The sequence below is a fragment of the Notolepis coatsorum genome, assembly GCF_963971535.1.
Source record: "Notolepis coatsorum genome assembly, chromosome: 3".
Classification (NCBI taxonomy): Eukaryota; Metazoa; Chordata; class Actinopteri; order Aulopiformes; family Paralepididae; genus Notolepis; species Notolepis coatsorum.
Genome location: NC_140167.1, coordinates 56609598 through 56636848, shown reverse-complemented (window position 1 = coordinate 56636848; position 27251 = coordinate 56609598). Strand labels below are relative to the sequence as shown.

General features: G+C 41.0%; 1 protein-coding gene across 1 annotated transcript in view; it reads right to left on the bottom strand.

Annotated features, from left to right (window-relative positions):
- plb1 (phospholipase B1) overlaps positions 1-27251 on the bottom strand; it is a gene marked incomplete at its 5' end in the record, with an annotated part of 55622 nt that extends 28371 nt beyond the window's left edge. Inside the window, 8 exons of the mRNA XM_084311215.1 lie at positions 4781-4888; positions 14325-14390; positions 17019-17096; positions 17340-17391; positions 18287-18353; positions 21349-21383; positions 21965-22028; positions 27146-27251. Of these exons, the coding sequence (XP_084167341.1) occupies positions 4781-4888; positions 14325-14390; positions 17019-17096; positions 17340-17391; positions 18287-18353; positions 21349-21383; positions 21965-22028; positions 27146-27251 (576 nt within the window). The remainder of the gene's footprint in view (positions 1-4780; positions 4889-14324; positions 14391-17018; positions 17097-17339; positions 17392-18286; positions 18354-21348; positions 21384-21964; positions 22029-27145) is intronic.

Below are 27251 nucleotides of genomic sequence, written 5' to 3'. Positions count from 1 at the left end.
TTTAAGCGGCATTCGGCTGCCATGTGTGAGCGCGCGCAGCGAAAACAGCGCTTGTTGGACTTTATCCATTGACTTGCTTCCTCCGCGTTCAGCTTGGGGAAGGAGTCACATTGCGCTAGCCAGTGTTCTTTCTCACAGTAGGGGCACACTATCTTCCACTTCTCCGTTCTGGAGGGGGTACTGTGGCTCCTGCTGCTCGGTACTGACTCCGATTGGTGCATCACAGTCACCGATCTTCTTCCATCATTTAGTCGTCTGGTTCCTTCTCTGGAGCCAGGGGTGCTCTGTCCGAATGTATCTAGCCGTAGGCTGCTGACTTCTCTCGCCAGGAAGTCTGCTAGATCGAGGAGGTTCGGTTCGGGGCCATTCGGGTCTCGGTGGTCTCTCTGCCGCCTAAAACGCTCCTGTCGAGCGGGCGGCAGCTTCTCCAAGATCCTTTCCACATTTGAGTTGGCGTAAAGTTCATGCCTCCCCTTCTCTCTCTGCGCTCCCAACATCCCTACCAGGGACTGCACTCTGATGGACAGGTCGTCCAGTGCTCGATTGTCTATTGCTGGGGGTAAGCGGTCGATGTGTCGGATCTCCTGGATCACGTAATCCCATATGCGCCCATACCTCTGGTCCAATGCTACCAGCGCTGCTGTGTATGGGGTGGTGGAAGTCGCGTAGGCGAGCGCTATATTATGTGCGCGGGGTACCTTTAAGTGCTTCAGTAGGATGGCGTATTTGTGGCGTTCATCCAATACATCCACCAACATGGTCTCCAGACACATGCGGAGTTCTGTATACTGGGCCCGGTTCTCTTGGGTGAAGTCGGGTACCATAGGCGTGCCAATGTATGACGCTGACTGTGGATACATCGGCGAGCGTTGGGGGAGAGGCCTCCTAGGCGAGTCTCCTCCCGCTCCTTGGTATGGGCTGGTACCGGCAGTGTACCATGGCCCGCTTGTCCAGGTGCTGTTCCTCGGTGCTGGTCGTGCGTCGTGCTCACCCGTGTATAGAGTCGGGGGTCTGTAGCGCAGCTCCGCGGGAGTATAGCCTGGGCTGTACCGGACCTCCTGGTCCGGTAGAGTACTGTGCTGTCGTCGGGCGTGGTTCTCCTCCTCTTCCTCTTCGTCTTCAGTTAGGTCATCCAGTGCTTGTAGTCTCTGGTTTAGCCTCTCCACAGGATATGCTGCTCCTTCCCGGTTGCTAGGTCTCGCTTGGACCGGTGGGGGGAGGTGGTCTGTGGGGGGTATAGACCTCGTCTGTTGGTCAAGTTCAGGGTTGTTTACTCGGCTAGGGGATGCCGCCCTGGAGGTGTGTCTAGACGAGTTCCTGGAGCCTCTGGCGGAGGGAGAGGGTGTTGTCCGTCTGATCAGCTGTTCTATTAGTTGCGCTTGCTGTCTGTCGCGCTCTGCGTCCCGTAGAGCACCAGCAGCTGCTCGCTGGCTGTCTGCTCGGTCTCGGGCCACATTCTCTTCCCTCTGAATGCGTCTTATTTCTAGACGTATATGCTCTTCTTCGCTCCGCTGCTGGATCTGCAGTCGGTCGCGTTCAGCAGCGGCGTTCAGGCTGATGAGGAAGGCCTGCTGTAGGGTCCTCGCTGGGAGAAGGCGGTTGTATAGGGGAGCCTTCCCTCGGGGTACTCCTTGCGGAGCCTTGGAGCTCTATCTCCACGGTGCTCTCCCCGTCTTCTTCCGTGCCGAGTTCTCTCTCGGTAGCGTTGTATTCCTCCCGGGACTCATCGGGGACTACTTCTTCAGTACTGGCGGGGTGTGAAGTCATGTCTGGTTCCCACTGGTCCCCACCGTGAACTTGGTCAGTTACATTAGAACCCGTAGGGGCCTCTATGGTCGGGGTAGTCTGGGCGTTGGGGTTAGACATACTTTTACTTTCTAGTTTTACCGCGTTTACTGTTAGTAGAAGACTAGGTTGTTGACTGACAGCGTAAGCCTCTAAGTACTGAGGGAGCCGTCGTTCGCGCTGCGGGTGTTGGTTAGGAGGATCGTTTCGTGGAGTGTTCATCATAGGCCATTTCAATATTAATAACACTATATTAATATTACACTAATTACCATCCGGCTCGAAGGACCAATTGTAACTGAGGGGTACAATTCCCTGACTGTATTACTAGATATGATACTTACTACCACTACCTTTGTACTTAATATTCGGCCACCCAGTACTCGGCATAAATATATTATGATGAACACTGTCACGTAGATGAAACGGATCCAACACAAATGTACGAATTAGAAATAGGTCTTTATTTCTACACAGCGATGGTGTGTAGAGCAAGCACTTAATCAAATCAATCACATTTATGAATGGGAATTAGTATGCACTTTTATGGCAAGAGTATTCGTCGGTATATCAATAGAGAATGTCCAATCTCTGAAGGCGCAGGTGGTACATATACGACCTGGAATAGTTAAGGAATAACAGCAATGATACTTTAATGATTATAGACTGGATACACTAGGGGGGGTTAATCCGGTCGCTTGTAAGCCGACAGGAGTAGGAAGGGGGGGGGGGGTAGAGTCCGGCTGCCTCATCCGGCCAAGGGTATCCCAGGTGAACCCACTGTAGTGCCGTTCAATGCGCCGGCGATCCTTGGACCACAGATGAAAGCAGATGGACTCTTTGTGGGCCGGCGTCCTCCGGTCCACGGAGGAGAGACGTGAAGCGACCTCGTCTTGCAGAGCGTCTCCTCACCTTGCGTCCTCTCCAGGGGGGGGGGTTCCAACACACGGCAGTGTCGGGGGTCTTTATCCATGGAATAATCAACGTATACAAAGCATAATCCGTGCCTGGGAAGGCGGGCTGTCGTCGGTAGAATAATCCGGTATACAGGTCCACTCGCTCGTCGGCTCTGGGGCTCCTCGGGTGCAATCTCACATGGGGTCGATCATCCTGGATAAGCAGCCAGTTCTCTGCCCGAAACGATGGGGTGCTGACTACGGTAGTATTCTCACCGCACGAAGCACTATATATTAACAGACTATTATTAGCTTAATAGACTACGTCCAACTCGACGATATAGTGCCAAATATGACTATTCAAATATTAATATACACGATGTCTCAATACCGATAGTAGGCCGAACTTGGCCTTACTCCCACACGTGGCGTCGCGGGGAGGCTTTACGTCTGTCACTCTATTGGAGGGTAAGAAACTGGACTGAAAAAGGAAGTCCTACTTTAGTAGCGCAGTATATATACGCACTATGAACAAATAGTCCCATTAGTGGTGCGGTAGCCAGATTCCTACGCGGAACTAGGACTTGTTCGTACATGTTGAGCGGTACGTTTGAACTGGGTCTGGGGGGTATGGCAGCCTGGCACCAAGGTCTCGACCAATAGTAGAATGGAGACTATTATGGGATGTTCAGTAGGCTAGAATGGATATTCAATGCATATTGTACAAGGAATATACAAGGGATATCAAGGAATATTAGAGAATATACAAATACAATTAAATATATATATATAATAAATATATATATTCGGTTTAATCTGGCCCTTCACAACAAACACCATAAAGTCCAAAATAAATGCAACACTCACAGACATACCCCACGTGAAGGTAAGGAAAAACTCACTAAAACCTAGCAATAGGAAAAAATGCACCACAGGCAATGTGGAGGAGAGAAACCTTAGAAGGGCAGTTCAAGGGGGATCTCCCTTCTTAGATGTCGGTGATATTAGTGTTGCAATAAAACAGGCGAAACAGTTGGTAAGCATGCACTCATAAGTGTAATGAAACACAGATAAGTATACATGCAATAGCAACTGAACATTTTGAAAGATAAAAAATGGAGCTGATGGCAGATCTATTTGAGGCAAGAGGGCAGCGCAGAGAGGGTTGCATCCTCCCGGTCATCATCACAGGACGTCCAACACTCCGGTCATCACTACGAGACAGCCAGAGACAGGGGGACAGGCGTTAGACAGTTTGCGTGATTGTGATGGGCGGACATAGCAATAGATACAAGTGGTAAGCATATATGTGAATAGAATAGATATATGTAGTAAGCATATTATGTGAATAGAATAGAAGTACTTAACCCAGCAATGAACTCTAAACCACGTTGACAGATCACGGACAGAAGACGATAAGAAGCTGATCCATGCCTCGGTGGTGCACGTAGAAAAGTCACTGCAATCTTGGCCAAGACCCCGAGACATCCACCACCTTGTATCACTATTATCTATTTATTATTATCTATTTTCTATTAGCTATGATCTATTTATTGCCGTTGACCGTATGGATGCACATCTACATTTTTTTTTGTTTTTCAAATGTTCTCCCATCCCAATTTCGCTGTTTCCAATTCTCCCCTCCCCTGTCTTGAACGTTGCTTGCATATGCCTCCCACTGGTCGGTTGTAGGGAGGATAGAAGCCTTGCATCACGTGTCCCCTCCGGTACATGAGGACGCAGCCTGTCACATCTTTTCACCTGCCAGCGCGGACTCTCATTGGCGAGGTGTAACGTGTGGGAGGCTCACACTACCCTCGCCATTTCCTGTCTCTGCTGTGCAGGCGTCCCCCAACCGACCTGTAGGAGTCGCTGTCCACAACGTCCAGATTACCACCCATTGACTTCCACCCGCTGGCTCTGCCAATTGAGCCAGTATGACGGCCGGCCCAAGCCGGAGGCAACGCCGACAGCCGGATTTCGAACCTGGTGTCTCTTGCGTTGGTGACGAGCGCAATGTCCGCTGCGCCACCCAGCCGCCTGCACATCTACAGTTGTTGACATTTCATTGATAACAAGATTGATTTTTCCAAACTCACTGAATCTGGGATGGACTCGAGGAGAAGCGGAGTGGACTGCAGCAGGACTGAGAAGTCCTCACTGTCACTGTGCCACCTCCAGTCTGACAGGACTTCATCAAGAGAATCCTGGAAGAGGAAAGGGAAATATTATATTATTCAGTCGGGATGTGCACCACAGGCGACATCATACCACCATATGATAAGATCTTGATTGTTAAACGATCACAAATTCTATATGATACGAGTTGAGTAACATGCGATCAATATTCATTCATTCAAACCTTTATTTATTCTCGAAAGGACAATTGAGGTCACACCACACTCATTTTCAATGTCGTCGAGACTTTACAGACATTTCAATGCATCCATTTTGTACAATATAATAATAATAAATATGAATAACTTTATATAGCACTTTTCACACATGGACCGCAGTCCAGAGTGCCCCACAGCAATTAGTATAAAATGAACATAGGCATAAAACCAGCACACAGTTGACAGAATAAAAACAATGCATAAATTGCAGACATAAGAATAGGTATAAAAAGACAATAAAAGTAGTGCAACGTAAACGTGCAGACATAAGAGTAGGCATAAAATAAGTACAAGTACAATGTTGCTCGAAAGCATGTGAACCCCCCTGAAACACCCAGTCCCCCAAACACCCCACACATCAATCCCCACTATATCCCCATATCATATGATATATTATAATCCAGCTAACATGATGAATGATATCCGACTGCATTTATATACTGTAGCGCTTTGTATCCAAAGCGTTTTACAATTTATGCCTCACATTCACCCACTCATTCACTGATAGCGGAGGCAAGGTGCCAACCTGCTTATCAGGAGAAGTTAGGGGTTAAGTGTCTTGCTCAAGGACACTTCGACACGCTGCCGGGAGGAGGCAGAATAGAATTGGGAACCTTACGATTACCAGACAACCTGAAGACCTGAGCCACTGTCGCCCCACCCACAATCATATTTCAACATTTCTAATTGTAGTATTGACCTCTGCTTAACCTATGCCAAAAAAATTCAAATAAACCAAATAAGTACTCTGAACTGCCTATTTCTTTTACGATACATTAACCTCTTCCACCGGGACCGGTACCGGGCCCAAAATTACATCACGTCATAAATCAATCTCTCCAGACTGTTTGACAAAAGTATCGTTTTATTTTTCAAACGTATTCAATTATAAACATCATAACCATGTCACAATAGCATTTATAATGTATATTATCATCAATACGTTAGTTTACCAATAGGTTAAAGTGTTATTAGATAGATTTTAATTTTAATTTTGGTCTTGTTTACTTCGTGGGAAATTTTAACGTCAGGAATTGTCGTTTTGGTAACACTTTATAATAACACTCAGTTATAAGACCTTTATAAGGTATTTGTAGATAATGAACTAATCATGAACAAACCATTTATATACATTCGTAAATTATTATTAAATCATTTATAACTATATTTGTATAACATTTACAATTAGTTCTACATTATTATAACTCATTATCAACATTGTACTTGATTTGTTCATCATTAAATAATGTTGTTTAATGTGTAGTAACTAGGGGTGTAAAGGTACACGTATCCGTACCAAACAAACAAACTGTTTCAGTGTGTACCGTACCGTACGGCTGTGTAGTGTACCGAACGAATACAACATATGTTACCCACTAACGACCACCCACCGGGGGCTGTTTTTTTCACAATCTAATATAATTATTATTATCTTTTTATTTTTTTACAAGTCGATTATTAATTTCAATATAGAATATTCGTTGACAGCCCTACAAGTACAATTAGTTACTGCACACTATATCACCCCTGAGTGGAACATGGAAAGCCAAACTTTCCCCCACTGTACTGAAAACCCGTACCGAACCTTGACTTCAAAACCGAGGTACGTACCGTACCGTGGTTTTTGTGTACCGTTACACTAGTAGTAACACATTTGTAGATACTTTAAAAAATGGATATGAAAAAACTACTATACTGTACCTCCATTTATTTGTTCATGTTCAACAAATGATTTGTTAAGACATTCATAAAACATCTATAAATCATTTGCAGATGCTATTGTGTGCCCTAATCTAAAGTGAAGCCTATTCATCATTAACAAATGTCTAATAGTTTGTTTATTTGTGGACTTTTATGAATACACACAAAGCAATTACCAGACTTGTCTTTTCATGTCTAACCAATGATTTGTTAAGACATTCATAAAACATCTATAAATCATTTGCAGATGCTATTGTGTGCCCTAATTTTCCTGCGAAGGAAAACGGGCACAGAGACATTGAAAGAGGATTTCACTTGTTTAATGAACACACTAGACAAATATCAGGATGTATCCATCAGTGGACCAATTGCATGCTATCGCAGAGGACAAGAAGCCTTTAGTCGACTCCTAAATTTTAATTCATGGTTAGAATCTGCCTGTCTTACACACGGACTGAATTTCATTGACAATTTTAATGTGTTCTGGAATAATCCTGAATGCTTTCAGAGGAATGGATTCTTCCCAAACCGCCTTGGTTCGAGGCTTCTAGCAGCAAACCTACGTTATGCCTTAGTGACTTCCAAGGGCATCAAACTCATGATACAAGCACGAGCACAAGGCGTCCTGTCCCCAGACAAGGCCATCATGGCCACCAGCAACCCGCTTGATCAAATGTCCCTGAGAGAGCTAATCAAATCAGCTCATCATGAGGAGATGGACAGTCTGCTAGCACCAAAAAGGGTATTAAATGAATAGTACAAACACCATGCCATCTTTCAAAACATACCGGTAATCTTAACCAGCCAATGGCATGGTAAAAGCTATAACAGATATACACCATCAATGCGTTCACCTGCTATTAACCTCAAAGCCATCAAGGTCAAGCCAAAGCAGACCTCCTCTAAACAAGTCCAACAAATAAAATTAGCCCTCCTAAATGTCAGATCACTGAATAATAAAACATTTTTAGTAAATGATCTGATTAAAGAAAATAACTTAGATTGCATTTGCCTAGTAGAGACATGGCTAAATAATGACACAGCTACATCAATAATGATTGAGGCTTCTCCACCAGACTATAATTTTTATCAAATACCCAGAAAAAATAGAAGGGGTGGCGGAGTTGCAGCAATTTTCTCCTCAAAACTCTTGTTTAGAATCACGGAACTAGGTGAGTTCATGTCGATGGAATATCTTGCCATTGAGCTCAAAACAGAATCAACCATTATTGTCACAATTTACCGACCGCCCAGACACTCACCAATATTTATACAGGAGCTCTCTGAACTGATCTCATTATGTGTTACCGGATATGATAAGGTGATCCTAAATGGAGACTTGAACATCCATTTTAATAAGAAAACAGACTCCAAAACTATAGAGCTAGAACATCTACTGGATAGCTTTGACCTAACACAACATATAACAAATGCAACTCACAAGCTTGGAAATACATTAGACTTAGTTATAACAACAACTGCGCTAAGCATAACAAATGTCTCAATAACTGAATTACCTGTCTCCGACCATCACTGTATATTTTTTGATACTCAAATAACCCTTACTAAAACAAAAAAAGAAATCATAGTTAAAAAGAGGCTCCTAAATGACAAGGCTGAATCAAAGTTCATTAATCTTATCAGATTACATGAACCACACAATCATGACAGCTCTCTAAATGAAATGGTAGAAAATCTCAATGATGCACTGTCATCTGTATTAGATTCTGTCGCGCCACTAAAAATGAAAAAGAAAAAAAACAGAGCCTCGCCCTGGCTGAACTATAATGCTGTCAACAAAGAAAAAATGAAATGTCGTGCAGCAGAGCGAAAATGGAGAAAAACAAAAACCACCATATGCTGTGTGATATATACAAAGATGCTTTAACTGCTTATAATAAAACCACCCGCTTAGCAAGGAAAGACTACTTCTCTAAAATCATTACAGAAAATGCTGGAAACTCCAGAATCCTTTTTTCCACTATTAATCTACTACTCAACACTGCCCCTACACCTCCTCAGTCATCAGTGGTTAAGTGTGAAGAACTTGCACTATTCTTTAACAACAAAATAACCTTGATCAGGGCCAGCATTACTCATGATGGAAATAAAGCTGATTGCAGCAAACCGTGCAATGTAACCATGAGAAGTTTCACATGCATCACATTAGATACTCTGCAAAACTGTCTCAGAATGTAACTCCTCCACCTCAGACATTGACCCTATACCTACAGCTTTCTTCAAACGGGTGTTTAATAGTGTTTCAAGCCCTGTGCTAGATATCATAAACACTTCCCTTAGAACTGGTATTTTCCCAGATGCCTTTAAAACAGCAGTTGTAAAGCCATTACTAAAAAAACCTAACTTGGATAGTAATGAAATGGCAAATTATCGTCCAATATCCAACCTACCATTCATTAGCAAAGTACTTGAAAAGATAGTTTCAGTTCAAATAAATTCCTTTCTTGAAGAAAACAACATCTTAGAAGAATTTCAGTCGGGATTCAGAAAATATCATAGCACTGAAACTGCCCTCACCAAAATAATCAGTGACCTCAGGCTAAACTCTGACGAGAATAAGATCTCCATCCTTGTCCTGCTAGATCTCAGTGCAGCATTTGATACAATCGATCACGATATTCTAATCGATCGTCTTGAAAACCTTGTCGGTTTCTCAGAACATGTGCTAAGCTGGTTCAAAACATACATCAGAGGGAGGACATTCTATGTTAGACTAGGAGAGCACATGTCTGATATATACGACAACAACTATGGAGTTGCACAAGGGATTTGCTTAGGTCCTTTACTCTTCTCCCTTTACATGTTACCGCTGGGTGATATCATCAGAGAACATAATGTAGATTTCCATAGCTATGCGGATGATACACAACTGTACATATCTGCTGAACCAAATGATACAGCGATTAGCTCCATTACAGACTGCTTACTGGCAATAAATAAATGGATGAGTAAGAACTTCCTGAAACTAAATGAGAACAAAACTGAAATTCTAATTATCGGCCCCAAAACTAAAAAAGAAACGTTAATAAAGAACCTAGGAGGACTAACCCCTTGGATCAAATCTGAGGTCACTAGTCTCGGGGTTATCATAGATTCAGAACTGAACTTCAATTCTCATATTAGCAAAGTAACGAAAACATCGTTCTTCCATCTCAGAAATATAGCAACCATTTATTAATCAGAACGATGCTGAGAAGCTAATTCATGCATTCATATCTAGCCGGTTAGACTACTGTAATGCACTTTTCACAGGTCTCCCTAAGAAAACCACAGAGAGGCTTCAGCTAATCCAAAACTCTGCAGCCCGACTGCTAACTAGAACCAAAAGGAGAGAGCACATTAGTCCAGTCTTAACTGCTTTACACTGGCTTCCTGTAACATTTAGAATTGACTTTAAGGTCCTTCTCCTTACATACAAAGCTCTAAATGGACAGGGACCTAGCTACATCACCAACACTCTAATAAATTACACGCCAGCAAGAACACTGCGATTATCAGCTGCTGGACTACTAGAGGCTCCCAGAAACAGTCAAAAGAGGATCGGTAATGCAGCCTTTATCAACTATGCCCCAAAACTGTGGAACAAACTACCCCAAAACATCAGGGAAGCCAACTCGCTAGACATCTTCAAAAGACAGCTTAAAACCTATCTCTTTGCTCAGGCATTTCAATGACTTACCTGCACTATTCTTACCCTGCCTACTTTTCTATGCTAATTTTATCTTATTTTACACTGCCTATCAAATTCATGTGTCGGTTATCACACTTTTTACTTCTTACTGATGACTATTTTTAAACTGAATAATTTTAAACTATTTTTCACACTTTTTACTGTAACCTTGCTATTTACATTTTTTACTGTTGTTGTATGTCTGTTCTATTTTATAATTTTTAGACTATTTTTAAACTTAATCATTTTAAACTACTTTATTATTTGTATTACTGAATAGAGAGCCTATTAGGATGCTAGATCCTAATGTGAAACACTGTGATTTACCATACCCTGCTATGCTCACCCATGCCTGTATTTTTACTGTTGTGAAGCACTTTGAACTGCAACCTCTGTATGAAAAGTGCTATACAAATAAAGTTATTATTATTATTATTAATCTGAAGTGAAGCCTATATCATTAACAAATGTCTAATACAGTTAATTATTTGTTTACTTTTTCATCACCTTACAAATGTTGTAGACAGCTTTTGGATACACCCTTCTTTGTGACAGTGACAGAATTAGGACTATAGATAAATTCAATTTTATTAACATGTAAAATACATGTGCATAACATATATTATAGTGTAACATGGGGGCACTAGGACCCAGGAGTACCCTGGCCAGGTATTGACAGAGTATGTAGAGTAAGTATCACGCGAGTGCGACTTGACTTCACGTGTGTTGCCGTCTGTTGAATGGAAGCACGATACATTAGCAGAGCAAGTTATTCATGCTGCCCCACGCTTTTAAGGTATGAGCAGGCTAAACACCTTTTTTGTTGGTAAATCTATTCCATCATTTCCGAACTACAACTCTTAAATGTTGTGTAGACGTACTTGATGTGGTGGGCGCTAACGTTACATTTGAATTATGTATTTGTTCTAAATGTGTGCTCATTATATTGCGGTATGTGATGATGACACGAGGGTAATAATTATTTGTATTTTCAGGCTGTATAGGCGCCAATACAGCCTGAAAATACAAATAATTATTAACCTTGTGTCGTCATCACATACCGCAATATAATGAGCACACATTAGGAACAAACACATAATTCAAATGTAACGTTAGCGCCCACCACATCAAGACATATAAGAGTTGTAGGTCGGAAATGATGGAATAGATTTACCAACAAAAAAGGTGTTTAGCCTGCTCATACCTTAAAATCGTGGGGCAGCACGAATAACTTGGCTCTGCTAATGTATCATGCTTCCATTCAACAGACGGCAACACACGTGAAGTCAAGTCACACTTGCGTGGTGTGATACTTCCTCTACATACTCTGTCAATACCTGGCCAGGGTACTCCTGGGTCCTAGTGCCCCATGTTACACTATATGTTATGCACATGTATTTTACATGTTAATAAAATTGCATTTATCTATAGTCCTAATTCTGTCACTGTTTGATGTCACAAAGAAGGGTGTATCCGAAAGCTGTCTACAACATTTGTAACAGGTGATGAAAAAGTAAACAAATAATTAACTGTATTAGACATTTGTTAATGATGAATAGGCTTCACTTCAGATTAGGGCACACAATAGCATCTGCAAATGATTTATAGATGTTTTATGAATGTCTTAACAAATCATTTGTTAAACATGAAAAAACAAGTCTGGTAATTGCTTTGTGTGTATTCATAAAAGTCCACAAATAAACAAACTATTAGACATTTGTTAATGATGAATAGGCTTCACTTTAGATTAGGGCACACAATAGCATCTGCAAATGATTTATAGATCATCATTATAGACAACATTATTTAATGATGAACAAATCAAGTACAAACAATGTTGATAATGAGTTATAAATAATGTAGAACTAATTTGTAAATGTTATACAAATATAGTTATAAATGATTTAATAATAATTTATGAATGTATATAAATGATTAGTTCATGATTAGTTCATTATCTACAAATACCTTATAAAGGTCTTATAATTGAGTGTTATTATAAAGTTACCATAGTTTTTATGCAGCCATTTTGTAGAGGACACCGGTAGCTTTCGATCAGTGTTGGAATTTTTCCGAACGACACTTCCCAAAAGCCTCTATGGGGTTTCAAGCTTCATACTTCTGTATGAATTTTTTTAATATCTCTTATTATTCGGGATAATAAACCACAACACTTAACGTTATTGACATATATTGAAGCGCAGTTAGTTTCTCTTCCCTATTTTTAGCATGTAGCAACAATTCGATTTGAAATTAGTTTCAAAACGGTTGCACCCTGATAAAAATAAAAAAGCTACTGTATATACAGTAGATTTCATTATCTGTTCTTATGCACGCCTGGTGATACTAAATCCAAATTGAACTCGGCCATTTGAAATATAAGATTTGGGACAATCCATAAATGTGCGAATTGGCTATAATAAGGTAATTTATAAGCCTGCTATTCTATATTCTATAATAATATTTCAAATTGCATTGGTCCGGATGAGAGAATTCAGTACTGTATCTACAAAACCTTCTGTTCAATCATCTTCCCTTTATTCATTTCCTTAGATCTTTTGTACACATGATCTCAAGAAGGTACTGAACGAGATCAGTGGCAGTTCTCCATGTCTGGTCATTATTAGCATGGTGTTATTCACTGTCAAAGAAAAATCATAATTCATATTCCCCTTTGTTTCATCACAATTTAAGCAAGCCTAGTTAGACACAATATTTCTGACACTGGGAATACATTCACTGAGGTCCATAGATGTCCCTAGATACCAAGAATATGCAAATAGCCTTGTAGAAGTGGAGCAATATTCCATTTACTTAGGTATGTATTTTAGGTGGATTTTCAGAAAATAGGGCTCCAGGCTTAAGAGGTTAAAGGACGGTTTCATAATGTTGAATAGTACAGGCCATAAATGCACTGATCACAGCATCCTCTCACCAGGCTCCAATCCAACCATATCAAACATTGTAATGAGTTTCACAGGCCTTGTGCATATAAGTTATAACTACACTGTACAGTTTGCAACCATTTCCTCACACTCTCACTCTCTCTCGCATGCTCTCTCGCACACACGCACGCACGCGCACACACACACACACACACGCACACACACACAAATACACACACACACACACACACACACACACCGAGTACACAGACATACAGTGAATTACCTGTAAGCCTTTAACGAGAGTGGCTCTCTGTAATCGTTGTTTGCCTTTGTAGTGTCCTCTCATACATTGACACAACCTGTAAATGAAGCATTAGTTATTAAAAAAAAAACGTCACAGGCTTATTTTCAGGAACCTAGGACTATGTGCATGTGAAAAATCTAAGAGAGAGAAGTCTTTACAAACACTATAACGTGGTGTTTGCTGCAGAATCTGTGTCTAAACACTCACTCGTCCTCCTCCGGATGTCCACTCCACACCACAACATTAACAAGGGTGCGATGCAACTGGAAACAAAAAAAACAAATAAACATTGATGCTTCACTTTCATAGAATAAGTGTGACAACGTTAAACATTTCATACCTATCACACCTTTTTATCCCATAATGAAAACACAGGGTGGATAGACACACCACCAGGACAGAGAGGTGGTATAGCCAATTAGCCATGGTGGAATTTAACTTTCATTTGAAGACGTTACAGCACATTCATAGCTTGAATGCAATAAACCATTCAGACCACCATTTTGACCGTCCTGTCTTCATTAGGGAAACGAGGAGCAGGTAACTAGTAACCCTGATGAAGACTATGTCTATGTTGGGAACGTTGGTCTAAATAAAGAGTTTATTGTATCGCAGCTGTGATCGCAGCTGTGCTCTCAAGTTACCGTCCATAAAGTACTGTACCTTTTTCTGCAATATCTGCAGCGCTGCCTGCACCTCCAGCACGGAGGCCTCTACATCCGCTGCAACCTAAAGGTACAATGACGTGATTTACTGTAGTATTTCAATAAGAGGTATTATTTATTATTATTTAATTAAAAATAAAATCTAATAAAAAGTTAATATATATAAATAGTAAATAGATTCACCCTGGGATTCAGGCTCGTTGAAGCATGCTTTAATTGACTTGTATTTACTTTGGCTGGTTTATTTAAGAGGGACAATGCACATTAATAAAGATTATGTGTCGCTGTAAGGCTAGTTTACACAGTCTTGCTAGTGCTCTTGTCACGTGGAGACAGATACACAGATCCGTGAATCCTTTTAGAATATGAATCATAGTTTAACCTCTTAAGCCCTAGCCATATTTTCAGAAAATTCACCTAAAAGTACATACCCAAGTAAATGGAAGATTGCTCCACTTAGACAAGGACCATTTGCATGTTATTGGTACAGTATCTAGGGACATCTATGGACCTCAGGGAATGTATTCCCAGTGTCAGAAATATTGTGTCTGGTACTGTGCTTGAGTAAATTGTAATGAACCAAAGGAGAATATAGTTTTTTTTCCCATCTTTGACGGTGAATAACACCATGTTAACATTGACCAAAAGTGAAATTTCATAAAATATCTAAGCAAATGAACAAAGGGGCAGATGATTTACAGGTTTTTTTGTAGATACTGAATTTTGCCATCCGGACACATGCGATTTGAAATATGAAATATGAATATAGAATATCAGGCCAAGTCATACATCTATGGATTGGGGCAAATCTCCTCTTTCCAATGGCAGACTTAAATCTGGATTTAGTAGCACCAGGTGTTACGTCCCCAGGCCCGGCCCTTGCTGGGCCGGGCATGAGAATGACAGTGGACAGTTCCCCCCTCCTGACATTGGTTCCCTACCTCCCTCTGGTGACCTAAGCCCGATGGTGCAGTCGGCCATCTTGTGTTGGTTTAGAGTTATAGAATTAGTTTCTAATTGTTTGTTATCCTGGGCTCTTCCCTCCCTTGTTTGATTTCGTCCTCCTGTCTGATTGTTGTATGTGATTATGCCTTTTGTGTCCAAGTTGAGTTTTCCTCTAGTGTGTTCTTATTTTTGGCGTTTCTGTATTATTGTCTGGGCTTGTCAGCTGTTAGTAATTCAATCAAGGGTAGTATTTAAGTGTGGTCTGCCCTCACTTCATTGTGGAGTCATTGTCTCCTGTACCCCCATTGTACCCTCACTTACTTCGTGCCTCCCCTTGCCTTGTTTCATGTTCGTCTGTGCTGTAAGTAGTTGATATATCCCGTTTTCGTTCATCTTTGTTTTCCCGTCCCTTCAGTGTTGTTTTGTATGATTTTGTCGTCCTAGTAAACGTATTTTGATTTCCACGTATCCTGCCGTCTCTGCCTCCTCTCTTCCCTCTGCAATTGCGTTCTCACCCTCACAGCACCCCTAATCCTAACACCAGGCCCACGTTACAGGGCAGCAAAGACCGTGAATGAAATCTTTACTTTTTTATAGATTCCATAGCTCCGGCATTTTTTACCAGATTGCAACGTGGTTTTTTTCTAAACGTTCACAGAAAGGTAAAGAAACAATATATGTTGTATTTTATGGCAATAACGTTGAGGTTTGTTCGACCCGTGAGATATAAACACGATATCACATGGTTGGACTTCCATTGTTGGCGGCTGGTGTGAGATGGGTAGTGTAGTTTTATGAAATGTAGACCATGTAGTCCATCGAAAGCCCTGGGTCTAATCTTTTTTAGGACTAAAACGATTTCATGAGTGCTTCTTCTCCTCCCGTCTAAATTGTCTGTTTTTCGGTGCAATGCGCAGAGATTTTTATAAGCTCATATTTCACTAATAACACTTAAAATCATTGGTAAACAAACATAGTGCTGAAAATATACAATTTGACTGCTGTTTTGACAGACTGCTGTTTTGACAGGATTAGGGTCTTTACTCCTGGCTACCTTTGAAAAAGAAACGCAACATCACTTAATACGGACTGTATTGATCTATTTTGTGACGTGAAATAAATCTCGGCCCGGTACTGGGCCGATCAGGCTTAATAGGTTAAGAAAGAAAATGACCCATGGTCTGACCTTTTTTTGTTTTGTTTGGCCTTTTTTTTCTGCCACTGAGTGCAGAACCCCCCTGCTCTACAATCACACAGCTTATTCTTATTATCTTTATATAGAAACAGATGCCAATGCAGCGCTCGTCTCTCTATAGGGAGGACCATCCGACCCTATACAGGACACAATGGTGAGTACCATAACTACTGTATTACTGGTGATAAATCGAATGGCTTTTGGCAATGATATACTGAATGATATACTGAATGATATACTGAATGATAGTCTAAGGGCTTAAGAGTGGAAGCCACCGGAGGTCTATAAATGACATATCTCTGTAGTCCAACACAGACATGAAAACTGCTTCACCGGCTCTCTGTCTGCTAATCATAGGGAAGCTGGCTCTATTCCCATACAGAAGCCAATATTTTGCTGCAGTTTACCGGCAAGAACGCCCACATGATATTTAAATGTATTTTTCATCAAGCCAGATACCAAGGTATTTATATTCTGAGACTCTCTCAATGTCAGACCCACTCACAGTAGATATATGCAAGTCATTGCGAACAACATCTTTGTCAGTCTTACCTGTGGTGAACAGGCACACAGAGGATCCGCCGGGACAAACAGGAGGACCACTTTCCAGTCCCCGTCTCCGTCTCTGGCCTGCAAGGACAATGCATAAAGTCAATTGTCGCTCTCTAAAATGGATGTGCAAATATAAGCAGCAGATTGCACCATGTAACCTATTTTATATGGGATAAACACACTGAAAAAGAAAGCTCTCATTTACAGGTGTGCCCTGTATAAGGGCAGTAAAAAAGACACTAGACATAGACACTGTAATATAATATTAAAGCAAAGTATGACTTCAGCAGGAGTGAAGGGGTTATGAGGCTCAAGGTGTACCTGATGATGGGAGAGGGAGACAGATAGTTCCTCAGCCTGCTCTGACAGATCCCTGCAATGCAGAAAACACCCTGTACTGTACTGGTACAACAAACTACAGAGTGTGTGTGTGTGTGTGTGTGTGTGTGTGTGTGTGTGTGTGTGTGTGTGTGTGTGTGTGTGTGTGTGTGTGTGTGTGTGTGTGTGTGTGTGTGTGTGTGTGTGTGTGTGTGTGTGTGTGTGTGTGTGTGTGTGTGTGTGTGTGTGTGTGTGTGTGTGTGTGTGTGTGTGTGTGTGTGTGTGTGTGTGTGTGTGTGTGTGTGTGTGTGTGTGTGTGTGTGTGTGTGTGTGTGTGTGTGTGTGTGTGTGTGTGTGTGTGTGTGTGTGTGTGTGTGTGGGTGGGTGGGTGGGTGGGTGGGTGGGTGGGTTGGTGGGAGAGGATAAAGAGATTGGGATAAGGAGGCTGTGTGTTAGGGGTGGGAATCACCAGAGGCCCCACGACACGATATTATCACGATACTAGAGTCACGGTATTGTAATATTGTGATTACCTCTTTTCAACTGCAAATATCCCTAATGGAAAAGTTTGTTAACATCTGCAATAAAATATATATATACGGCATCGGTTTTATCTAATAAGATTACGTTTTCAGTCTGTTGTTCACCTCACTTCGACTAAACTTCTTCAACCATTATCTGAAATGAAAAAAGTTTTAATAAAAGAATCTAACCCTAACTAACCTTGTCATGCACTAATATACTAACCTACACTGTAGCACTCAACACTTTGATGACATTGTTACTCAGCTGATAAGTTGTGCCCTTCCTGATGACTTGTCGTACAGAACTTGTAAGTCGCTTTGGATAAAAGCGTCAGCTAAATGACAAAATGTAAATGTAAATGTAACTTAATTTTTATTGCAGTAAAATGGGAGTCAAGCTAAAATAAATTATGTATTTCTTTGTACCTATGCTGCAGTGAGGGCTGTGTCCAGGGTAGAGTGATCACTTCAGGATTAAACATGGACAGCAGCTCTATTTGAGAGACAGAGAGACGGAGATAATGGGAGAGATTTCTTTACTGTTTTCAGTTCACTTTCAAAGCAGACCATCCTTCAGACAAGGGACTATGACTGGTCCAGTCAAAGATGATGGTTAAATGTAGTGATGCACCAAGTATGATACCAGCTACAGTACCCAGTTACCAAGAACTGAGAACTAGAGGAACATCATTTCATGTTAATAACACTATGTTTTATTATATACTTTACCAGATGGGAGGGTGTCAATTAATCAGATTAACACTTGCATCTCTTTTAAAAGCGTAATATTATGCACAAAGATTTTTCATTCACTATTTTTCACTATTATTATGTACTATTATTTCACCAAAATGAGAAATTCCAGTATGAAAAAAACCCAAAGAAAACAAAACAAAAACTATATCCGATATTGGTCAGACAGAAAAGGTCATTCACCTCTAGTAAAAATCGACATTCATATTCACAATAATTTAGATTCACTTTACAGTAAGCCACCAAGGTCAACGGCCTGCGTTTATGACCCTCTCTCTTATCCCCAGAGATAAAAATGCACACAGTAAGATAGATCAAATTTCAATATCTTTATCTTTGACTTGTGAGACATTGTGTCTCAGGGAACGGGTACATTTTGAATAGACGTCTAACCTGGATCGCACCATTTATATCGTACACAGATCTATGTTGATTGATATTCTTTATCTGAGCTTGTGTGTGATATTGAAACAATAATATAAAAGATATGAACAGTAGTGGGGATGAACCATTGCATGATCCTTTCGATGTACGTCAATTCTTCAATTTAGATCATGTACATTAAGTTAGTGTTGAATATGAAGTTTATCTAATTTTGAGTAAATAATTATGTCTACTTTAATTTTACAGATGAGATATGTATATGCTCTCACAACGTATGGTTTGGTGGTAGACTGTCTGTTGTAATACACAGAACAAGACCCCATGTGTCACGTGGTGACGGCCAGCTCCAGTAGCCTCTCCTCTTGTGTCTCCTCTCCACCCAGGTCCTGCAGGTGTCCCTGTGTGTCTCCCTTGTGTGCTCTGCATGCGTATCACCAGCTGTTGTCAATCAGTCATCACCCCACTTATTTTTTTCTTTCTTTTTTAAATGTTTTATATACTTATGTCTGTTTCTCCCAGTGCTTAGTTGTCAGTCTGTTTGATGTAGTCTGTTCATTCTAAAACCGCTACTTGTATAGTAGCCTAGTTATTACAGGAAGGGACAGAGCAGGTTGTTCTTCCTGAGGAGACTCAGGTCCTTCAATGTGTGCAATAGACTGCTGCAGTCGTTTTTACCAATCTGTAGTAGCCAGCGTCCTCTTTTTTGCTGTTATATGCTGGGGGGGCTACATCAACTCAGTTGACACCAACAAACTGAACAAGCTGGTGAGGAAGGCTAGCTCCGTGGTGGGAGTCGAGCTGGTCAAACTAGAGGTGGTGGCAGAGAGGAGGATGAGAAAGAAGCTGGCTGCTATCCTGGAGAACCCCTCCCACCCCCTCTATGTGGAGCTAACCAAGATGAGGAGCACGTTCAGCCACAGACTCATACCCACCCCGACACACCACTAGCCGCCTCTGCCAGTCCTTCATGCCAGCGACCATCAGGCTCCACAACCGGGGGCATGAACTGCTGCAGAACTTGACTATTAGGAATGTCTGTCTCTTAACCACCAGCACAGACTGTAATGTATATTATGACCGATAGGGTACAGAGTACAGACCTTCACCTACACCTTGTGTATACTGTTTACTTTTACTCGTAGTATATAGTCAAATAATTGTTCTTTTATTGCCTATATTTATTGTAATATATATTAATATAGTATATTATGACCGATAGGGAATACAGACCCTCATCTGCATCTATATTTATAAACTAGTTTCTCATATCTATATTTATTTAAAAAAATTATTGTTTATTGCCTATATTTATATCTTTCTTCTATTACCCTGCCCATACCTGTATGTCCCCTCCCCCCTCCCCCATGCTACTATGATGCCCGAATTTCCTCAAGGGGATATCTCATCTTATCTTATTTTCTGCCTTTAATCTTATTTTCAGTGTAGTCAGCCAGACATCCATACCTGATACTCTGTGTCTGTCCTGTCTGCTCTATTAGCAGTTGAAACCAGCATTTCAAGAGTATCTAGCTTCTGTATTGTGACGTATTGCCGAGTGAAACAGGGCGGGACATAACGTTAGGAGGAATTTGATTTGATTTTGAAAAGTGGCCGTGGCGTTACCGTAACAAAGCTGGACACTACTAGCAGAGACGGGGAGGAAATTGCTTATAGGCTACCAGTAAAAGTAGATATACGTTTGCCTCCTCCACTGTTAAGCACCTTGAAAGGCGCTATATAAATCTACGAAATTATTATTATTATTATTATTATGAGGGTTATTTGATTGAGCAACCGATTTGCCATGTTTAGGGACTTAGAAACATATTGACATTTTAAACTGAATTGTATATTCTACAGTGTGTGTAAAAGTCATTCACTGGTTCTTTATTTTCTTTTTTAAATAAAGAAAATACTTATTGAATAAATTAGGCAAGCAAAATTTGGGGATTATTCAACTAAGACATGAATCATCTGCCCTTTGTTAATTTGCTTAGATTTAATAACCTTTCAGTCATTCTTGGCTAAATTTGTTGTAACTTTTCCAAAACCATAAAGGGGATGAGATATATTGTAAAAAATAATAATAATAATAATAATAATAATAATAATAATAATAATAATAATAATAATAATAATAATAATAATAATAATAATAATAATAATAATAATAATAATAATAATAATAATAATATAATAATAAAAATCCAAGCCATAAGGATGAGATGTGTTCAAAACAGGACACCAGATTCTGATGAATGTATGTAGGATGTATGTACGTAGCTCAATAAATCTGAGATAATTCTCGAAAAAGGCATAAGCTACAGTAAAGAGTGAGAATTCAGACTTACCTGCTAATCGACTCACAACTCTGGACACCTCAGTCCTAGTGATGGACAATGCACGTTATTAGAGATTGTGTTAATACAAAGTGAACTTTTGCATATAATAAAGAACCTCAAAAAGTAATCAGGCATATATGTTGTTGTTTTGGGGAAGCCCTATGTCTAGTGGTATGGAATTCTCTATTGCGGTAATAATTGGTTGTGCAGATTGCTGTATTATTTTTATATATATATATTTTTTTATATTTAATACATTTTCATCTGTTTAATTTTTTCTTACTAAAATGTCTAAAATAGGATATCTCAATAGTTTTTTGCTTTTGTCAGTGAAATATCTGGACATTTTAATGATCAATTCTATCATCTGTAGGCTACAAAATGTACAAACTAGACTAGTCAAGTCCAAAGAAGTTGATGAATCCAATTGTTTTGATAAAATCAATAATAAGTACTAGCATGATAATATTGGGCCTGCACAAATAAGAAAATTCTAACTTTAATTAAATAATAAAATTAAATAATAAATGTGCCCAACCCTGTGGTACGCCTTACTGCGGTACTGAGGTTATTGTTGCATCTGTAATGTTGGCAGACAGTATACTTCTTGATCTTAGCAGCCTACCTGTGGGAGACTGCTAGTCCCATGACAGAAACCACTGACACATCAGCAGGTCTGAGAGCATGAACTGATGGGAGAGGAAACAGGGCAAAACAGAGTGAATAATGAAATAGTTAATATAAATAATATTATTACAGTATATACAACAATGGCTGCTTTCTTTTTTTAAAACTTCATTTTTTTGCGTTTATCGCTTTTTCTGGTCAAGCATGACCGACAGATGCAGGGTGAAATGGGAGGGAGAACAGGGGAAGACATTCGGCAAATGACGGCGGGTCCGGGAATCGAACTCGGAGTCAACCAGATCCGTGACGCAGCACGGTATTCCCCGCCGCTTTCGCGTCGAGGTACATGGTGAGCTACTGGAGCTCCCCAACAATGGCTGCTTTCATGTGTTTCATTCTTTTTTTTACCTACTTTTTCTCCTCCTTTTTCTGTGATTTTTCTCCCATCCCAATTTCCTCTTGTGCCAATTCTCCCTCCCCTGTCCTGATCGTTGCTTGCATGTGCCTCCCACTGGCCGGTCGTAGGGAGGATAGAAGCCCATCACATGTCCCCTCCGATACATGTGGAGGCAGCCAGTCACTTCTTTTCACCTGCCAGCGTGGACTCTCATTGGCGAGGTGTAACGTGTGGGAGGCTCACACTGCCCCCGCCATTTCCTGTCTTTGCTGTGCAGGCGCCCTGACCAACCTGTAGGAGTCGCTGTTTACAATGACCAGACTACCACCCAACGACTCCCCTCCCGCTGACTCTGCCACCCAGCCGCCGGCCATGTGTTTCATTCTTGTTACTTGCTACTACTTTAGTCGTTGTGCCAATTCCCCCCCTCCCCTACCTGGTTGTTGTGCGCATATTCCTCCTACTGGTCGGTACAAGGGAACCCTGAAGTCATCCACACGCTTCCTCCGACACGTGCGGCGACAGCCAGTGACTCTTTTTTCACCTGGCAGTGAGGACTCTCATTGGTGAAGTGTAATGCAGTGTGTTACGCTGCCTTCATCAAGTCCTGCCTCCGCTGAGCAAGCGCCCAGACCTGACCTGTAGGCGTCGCTGTCCACAACGCCAGATTCCCACCCATGACTTGCCCTCCCCCTAACCCAGCCAAACGGGTTAGTATAGCGATCAGCCCAAGCCCCAAGCAATGCTGACTCCGGGAGTTGAGACCGCAGCCTCTTGCATTGGTGACGAGCGCAATCTCCGCTACGCCACCTGACTGCCCACACCCGACCATTTCTACACTCACTGCAGCGATTGTTATCAATTTGAAACAAGTTTACTCTAAACATGTTTGTTTTGTTTGTTGCTGCCATCTCTAGTGTTACACATTTCTCCGTTCAGAGTGCTCCTTCTCCTCAGTGTCTCTGCTCATGTATAGTTTATGACGACATAACATAGAATAATTGAAAGAATTACATATCCAAAAAGTATGTTTTTGTAAACTAGCAGGCTCTGCAAATGTAAACAAATGTATCTCCCCAAACTGTATAGTGCACCTTTAAATAAGATAATCACAATCGCCTTTATTTGCCAAGTACATTATGTAAAAAGCTATTATACTTTGTGTCTACGACACGTAGATAAAATAATAAAAAATAGATTCAAATTAATTGTCATTATACAGCACAAGTACAATAAAAACAAAAAGAGGTTTGGCATCCAACCAGAATGCAAATGTAGCAGTAAAGTGCAACAGCAATATACAATGTAGGCTACAGGTGGTTAAACTGGGTGCAAAATATACAAATTAGTATTACTGACTGTAGTGTTAATCAGATGTATGTACAGGGTTGTAGTATAATAAATAAAGACAGTATCTACTACTGGCCAGCAGCGTAACTACCGGTAGTAAATAAATAAATGGTAAATGGCTGCATTTATATATAATAATATAATAATAATAACTTTATTTGTATAGCACTTTTCATACAGAGGTTGCAGTTCAAAGTGCTTCACAACAGTAAAAAATACAGGCATAAGCGAGCATAAAAAGATAGACAGGTAGAATCACAGTGTTTCACATTAGGATCTAGCATCCCAATAGGCTCTCCGCTTACAGTTTTCAGTAACACAAATAGTAAAAATAGTTTAAAATGATTCAGTTTAAAAATAGTAAAAAAATTATAAAATAGAACGGACATAAAAAATACAGGCATGAGCGAGCATAGCAAGATATGGCAAATCACAGTGTTTCACATTAGGATCTAGCATCCTAATAGGCTCTCTATTCAGTAATACTCCTGTAATTCCCAACATACTTCCCAGTACATATTGCTGTAACTTTAGTGATATTAGATCACAGGGACACGAACCCAAATCTGTAACTTTAGTGATACTAGATCACAGGGACTCGAACCCACACTGTAACTTTAGTGATACTAGATCACAGGGACTCGAACCCACACTGTAACTTTAGTGATACTAGATCACAGGGACTCGAACCCACACTGTAACTTTAGTGATACTAGATCACAGGGACTCGAACCCACACTGTAACTTTAGTGATACTAGATCACAGGGACTCGAACCCACACTGTAACTTTAGTGATACTAGATCACAGGGACTCGAACCCACACTGTAACTTTAGTGATATTAGATCACAGGGACTCGAACCCATACTAAATAGTGGGACCTATTGCATGAACAAATAATCACAGTGTTTCACATTTGGATCTAGCAAATAATAAAAATAGTTTAAAATGATTCAGTTTAAAAATAGTCATCAGTAAGAAGTAAAAAGTGCAATAACCGACACATGAATTTGATAGGCAGTGTATAAGAGTAGGCAGGGTAAGAATAGTGCAGGTCAATACAAGTTGTGTCAGGATATCCCTGATGTTTCCTCTTGCCACTAGGTGGTAGCAGATATCTATCAGTGAAATGCCTGAGCAAAGAGATAGGTTTTAAGCTGTCTTTTAAAGATGTCTAGCGAGTTGGCTTCCCTGATGTTTTGGGGTAGTTTGTTCCATAGTTTTGGGGCATAGTTGATAAAGGCTGCATTACCGATCCTCTTTTGACTGCTTCTGGGAGCCTCTAGTAGTCCAGCAGCTGATGATCGCAGTGTTCTTGCTGGTGTGTAATTTATTAGAGTGTTGGCGATGTAGCTAGGTCCCTGTCCATTTAGAGCTTTGTATGTAAGGAGAAGGACCTTAAAGTCAATTCTAAATATATCCAAAATCCAAAGCGCTTTACAATTTGTTACTCACATTTTACCCATTCACTCACACACCGACGGCGGAGGCAACCATGCAAGGTGCCAACCTGCTCATCGGGAGCAATTAGGGGTTGAGTGTCTTGCTCAAGGACACTTCGACACGCTGCCCGGGAGGAGCAGGAATCGAACCGGGAACCTCCGGATTTCCAGACGTCTGCTCTACCTCCCGAGCCACTGTCGCCCACAAGTAAGAGTAGGATATGTACAGATATAGATATATATAAAGGACTATGTGCAGGTAAGTACAGACAGGTGAGGATATGCGGTGGGAATAAATATATATATATGGTATATCGATGGCCAAAGAACAAAACCTCCTATGAAAAGATAAAGTGGGGAAAACCTCATATCTGCACTTTGTGAGGCACTAATACGTGGTCTGTATTGTTGTTAACCCATAATATAGTAATATAGTCCAAAAACTGTTTATTGTATTGGGTATCCTTAAAAAAATTGCATTCTGAAAGAAAACAACACAAAAACAACACTTTCTCAAAAGTTTCGTTCTTCGGCCATCGATATACAACATTATTGTATTATGCTATCATACAGAGCTAAGGGTTATACATACAGTAGCCTACATGCTCTTTACATCACACAATATACATTCATAGACATCTCCTCACATACCGGGAGGGACAGATTAACAAAATGTACATAAGAACAAAAACACTGTTCATCCTCAATGTAGTTCTAACCAGTGTGGCAGAGGAACCTACCTGAGGAGGATGGGGATGAGAGGGCAGGCTGAGAACAGAGCGATGGCATGTAACCTTCTCTCTGTAGTAAAGAAAAGCAAATCCCCAGACTATTAATAAAAATATGTTTTCTGAATTACTATCCTGGATACATAGTTTATAAATATGAATAAGAAATAGGACAAAATATAAATACACCATACTGTATATTACTGAAACACACACCTTCTCCGCCTCTCTTCTTGGTGCAGCGTTGGATAGTGCATCAATGTGGACGGCATCTAAATGTGACACACACAACATAAATAAGTGGTAAAACACATGACATCCACAAGGCCAGTTCTAGGCAGGTGATGGTCCCACAGCGCAAATCCAGTAGACGTATATAAATAAAATAAATAAAATAAATAAAATAAATAAAATAAATAAAATAAATAAAATAAATAAAATAAATAAAATAAATAAAATAAATAAAATAAATAAAATAAATAAAATAAATAAAATAAATAAAATAAATAAATTAAATTAACAATTTGTCATGACAAGCAGCACGTGTGTGGACACACACACACTGCTGGACACAAGGACACAAAAAGACTCTGCCTGTGTCTGTTACACAAATGACGAAGCCCTTCAACTCTGCGGCGAGAAATGAGAAGATAATAATGGTGACTTCATGCAGGGGTTCTGGCTTAGGGGGTCCCCTGAGCCCTCAGGCCCCTGGGCCTGTGCTGGGTAGGCCCGCTTGGTAATCCATCCCTGCACAGGGCCAGTCCTAGGTAGGTGCTGAACCCAGCATAAATCCAGGAGAAGTAGGCAGAAAATATATCACTTTGAATCATCCCTTGTGCTTTGGTGCAGCAATGAATTCCACCGGCCTGGCTGCGTGAATACTTTCGGCAGCCCACTTGTCCTTCCGCATTGCTCTGATTAGCCGAGCGCGCGCATGCGCATGAGCCGCGACGGGCTCCTCAGCCAGGCAGGAATACTACGCTCTGCTTAACCCAATTTATACAAATGGAAGTATTGATTACGCCGTAACCACTCATTAAAAAAATATACCGTGGTCTCTCTCCCGCCACCAGCGCAGCCTCGCAGACCGCCGTTGGCTCCAGTAGCTCCGGCAGCAGAGAGGATGGCTGCAGCCAAGACCATGAGCGAGAGACGGAGACGGTCTTATTATGGGGCTTATGCCGAGAAGCAGTAACACAATAAGACCGTCTCTGGCTTCGTCCAGCAGACACCATGATGAGCTCAGCGATGCCGCTCACGGTCTTGGCTGCAGCCATCCTCTCTGCTGCCGGAGCTACTGGAGCCGACGGCGGTCTGCGAGGCTGCGCTGGTGGCGGGAGAGAGAGCACGGAGGGTCGGACTCAT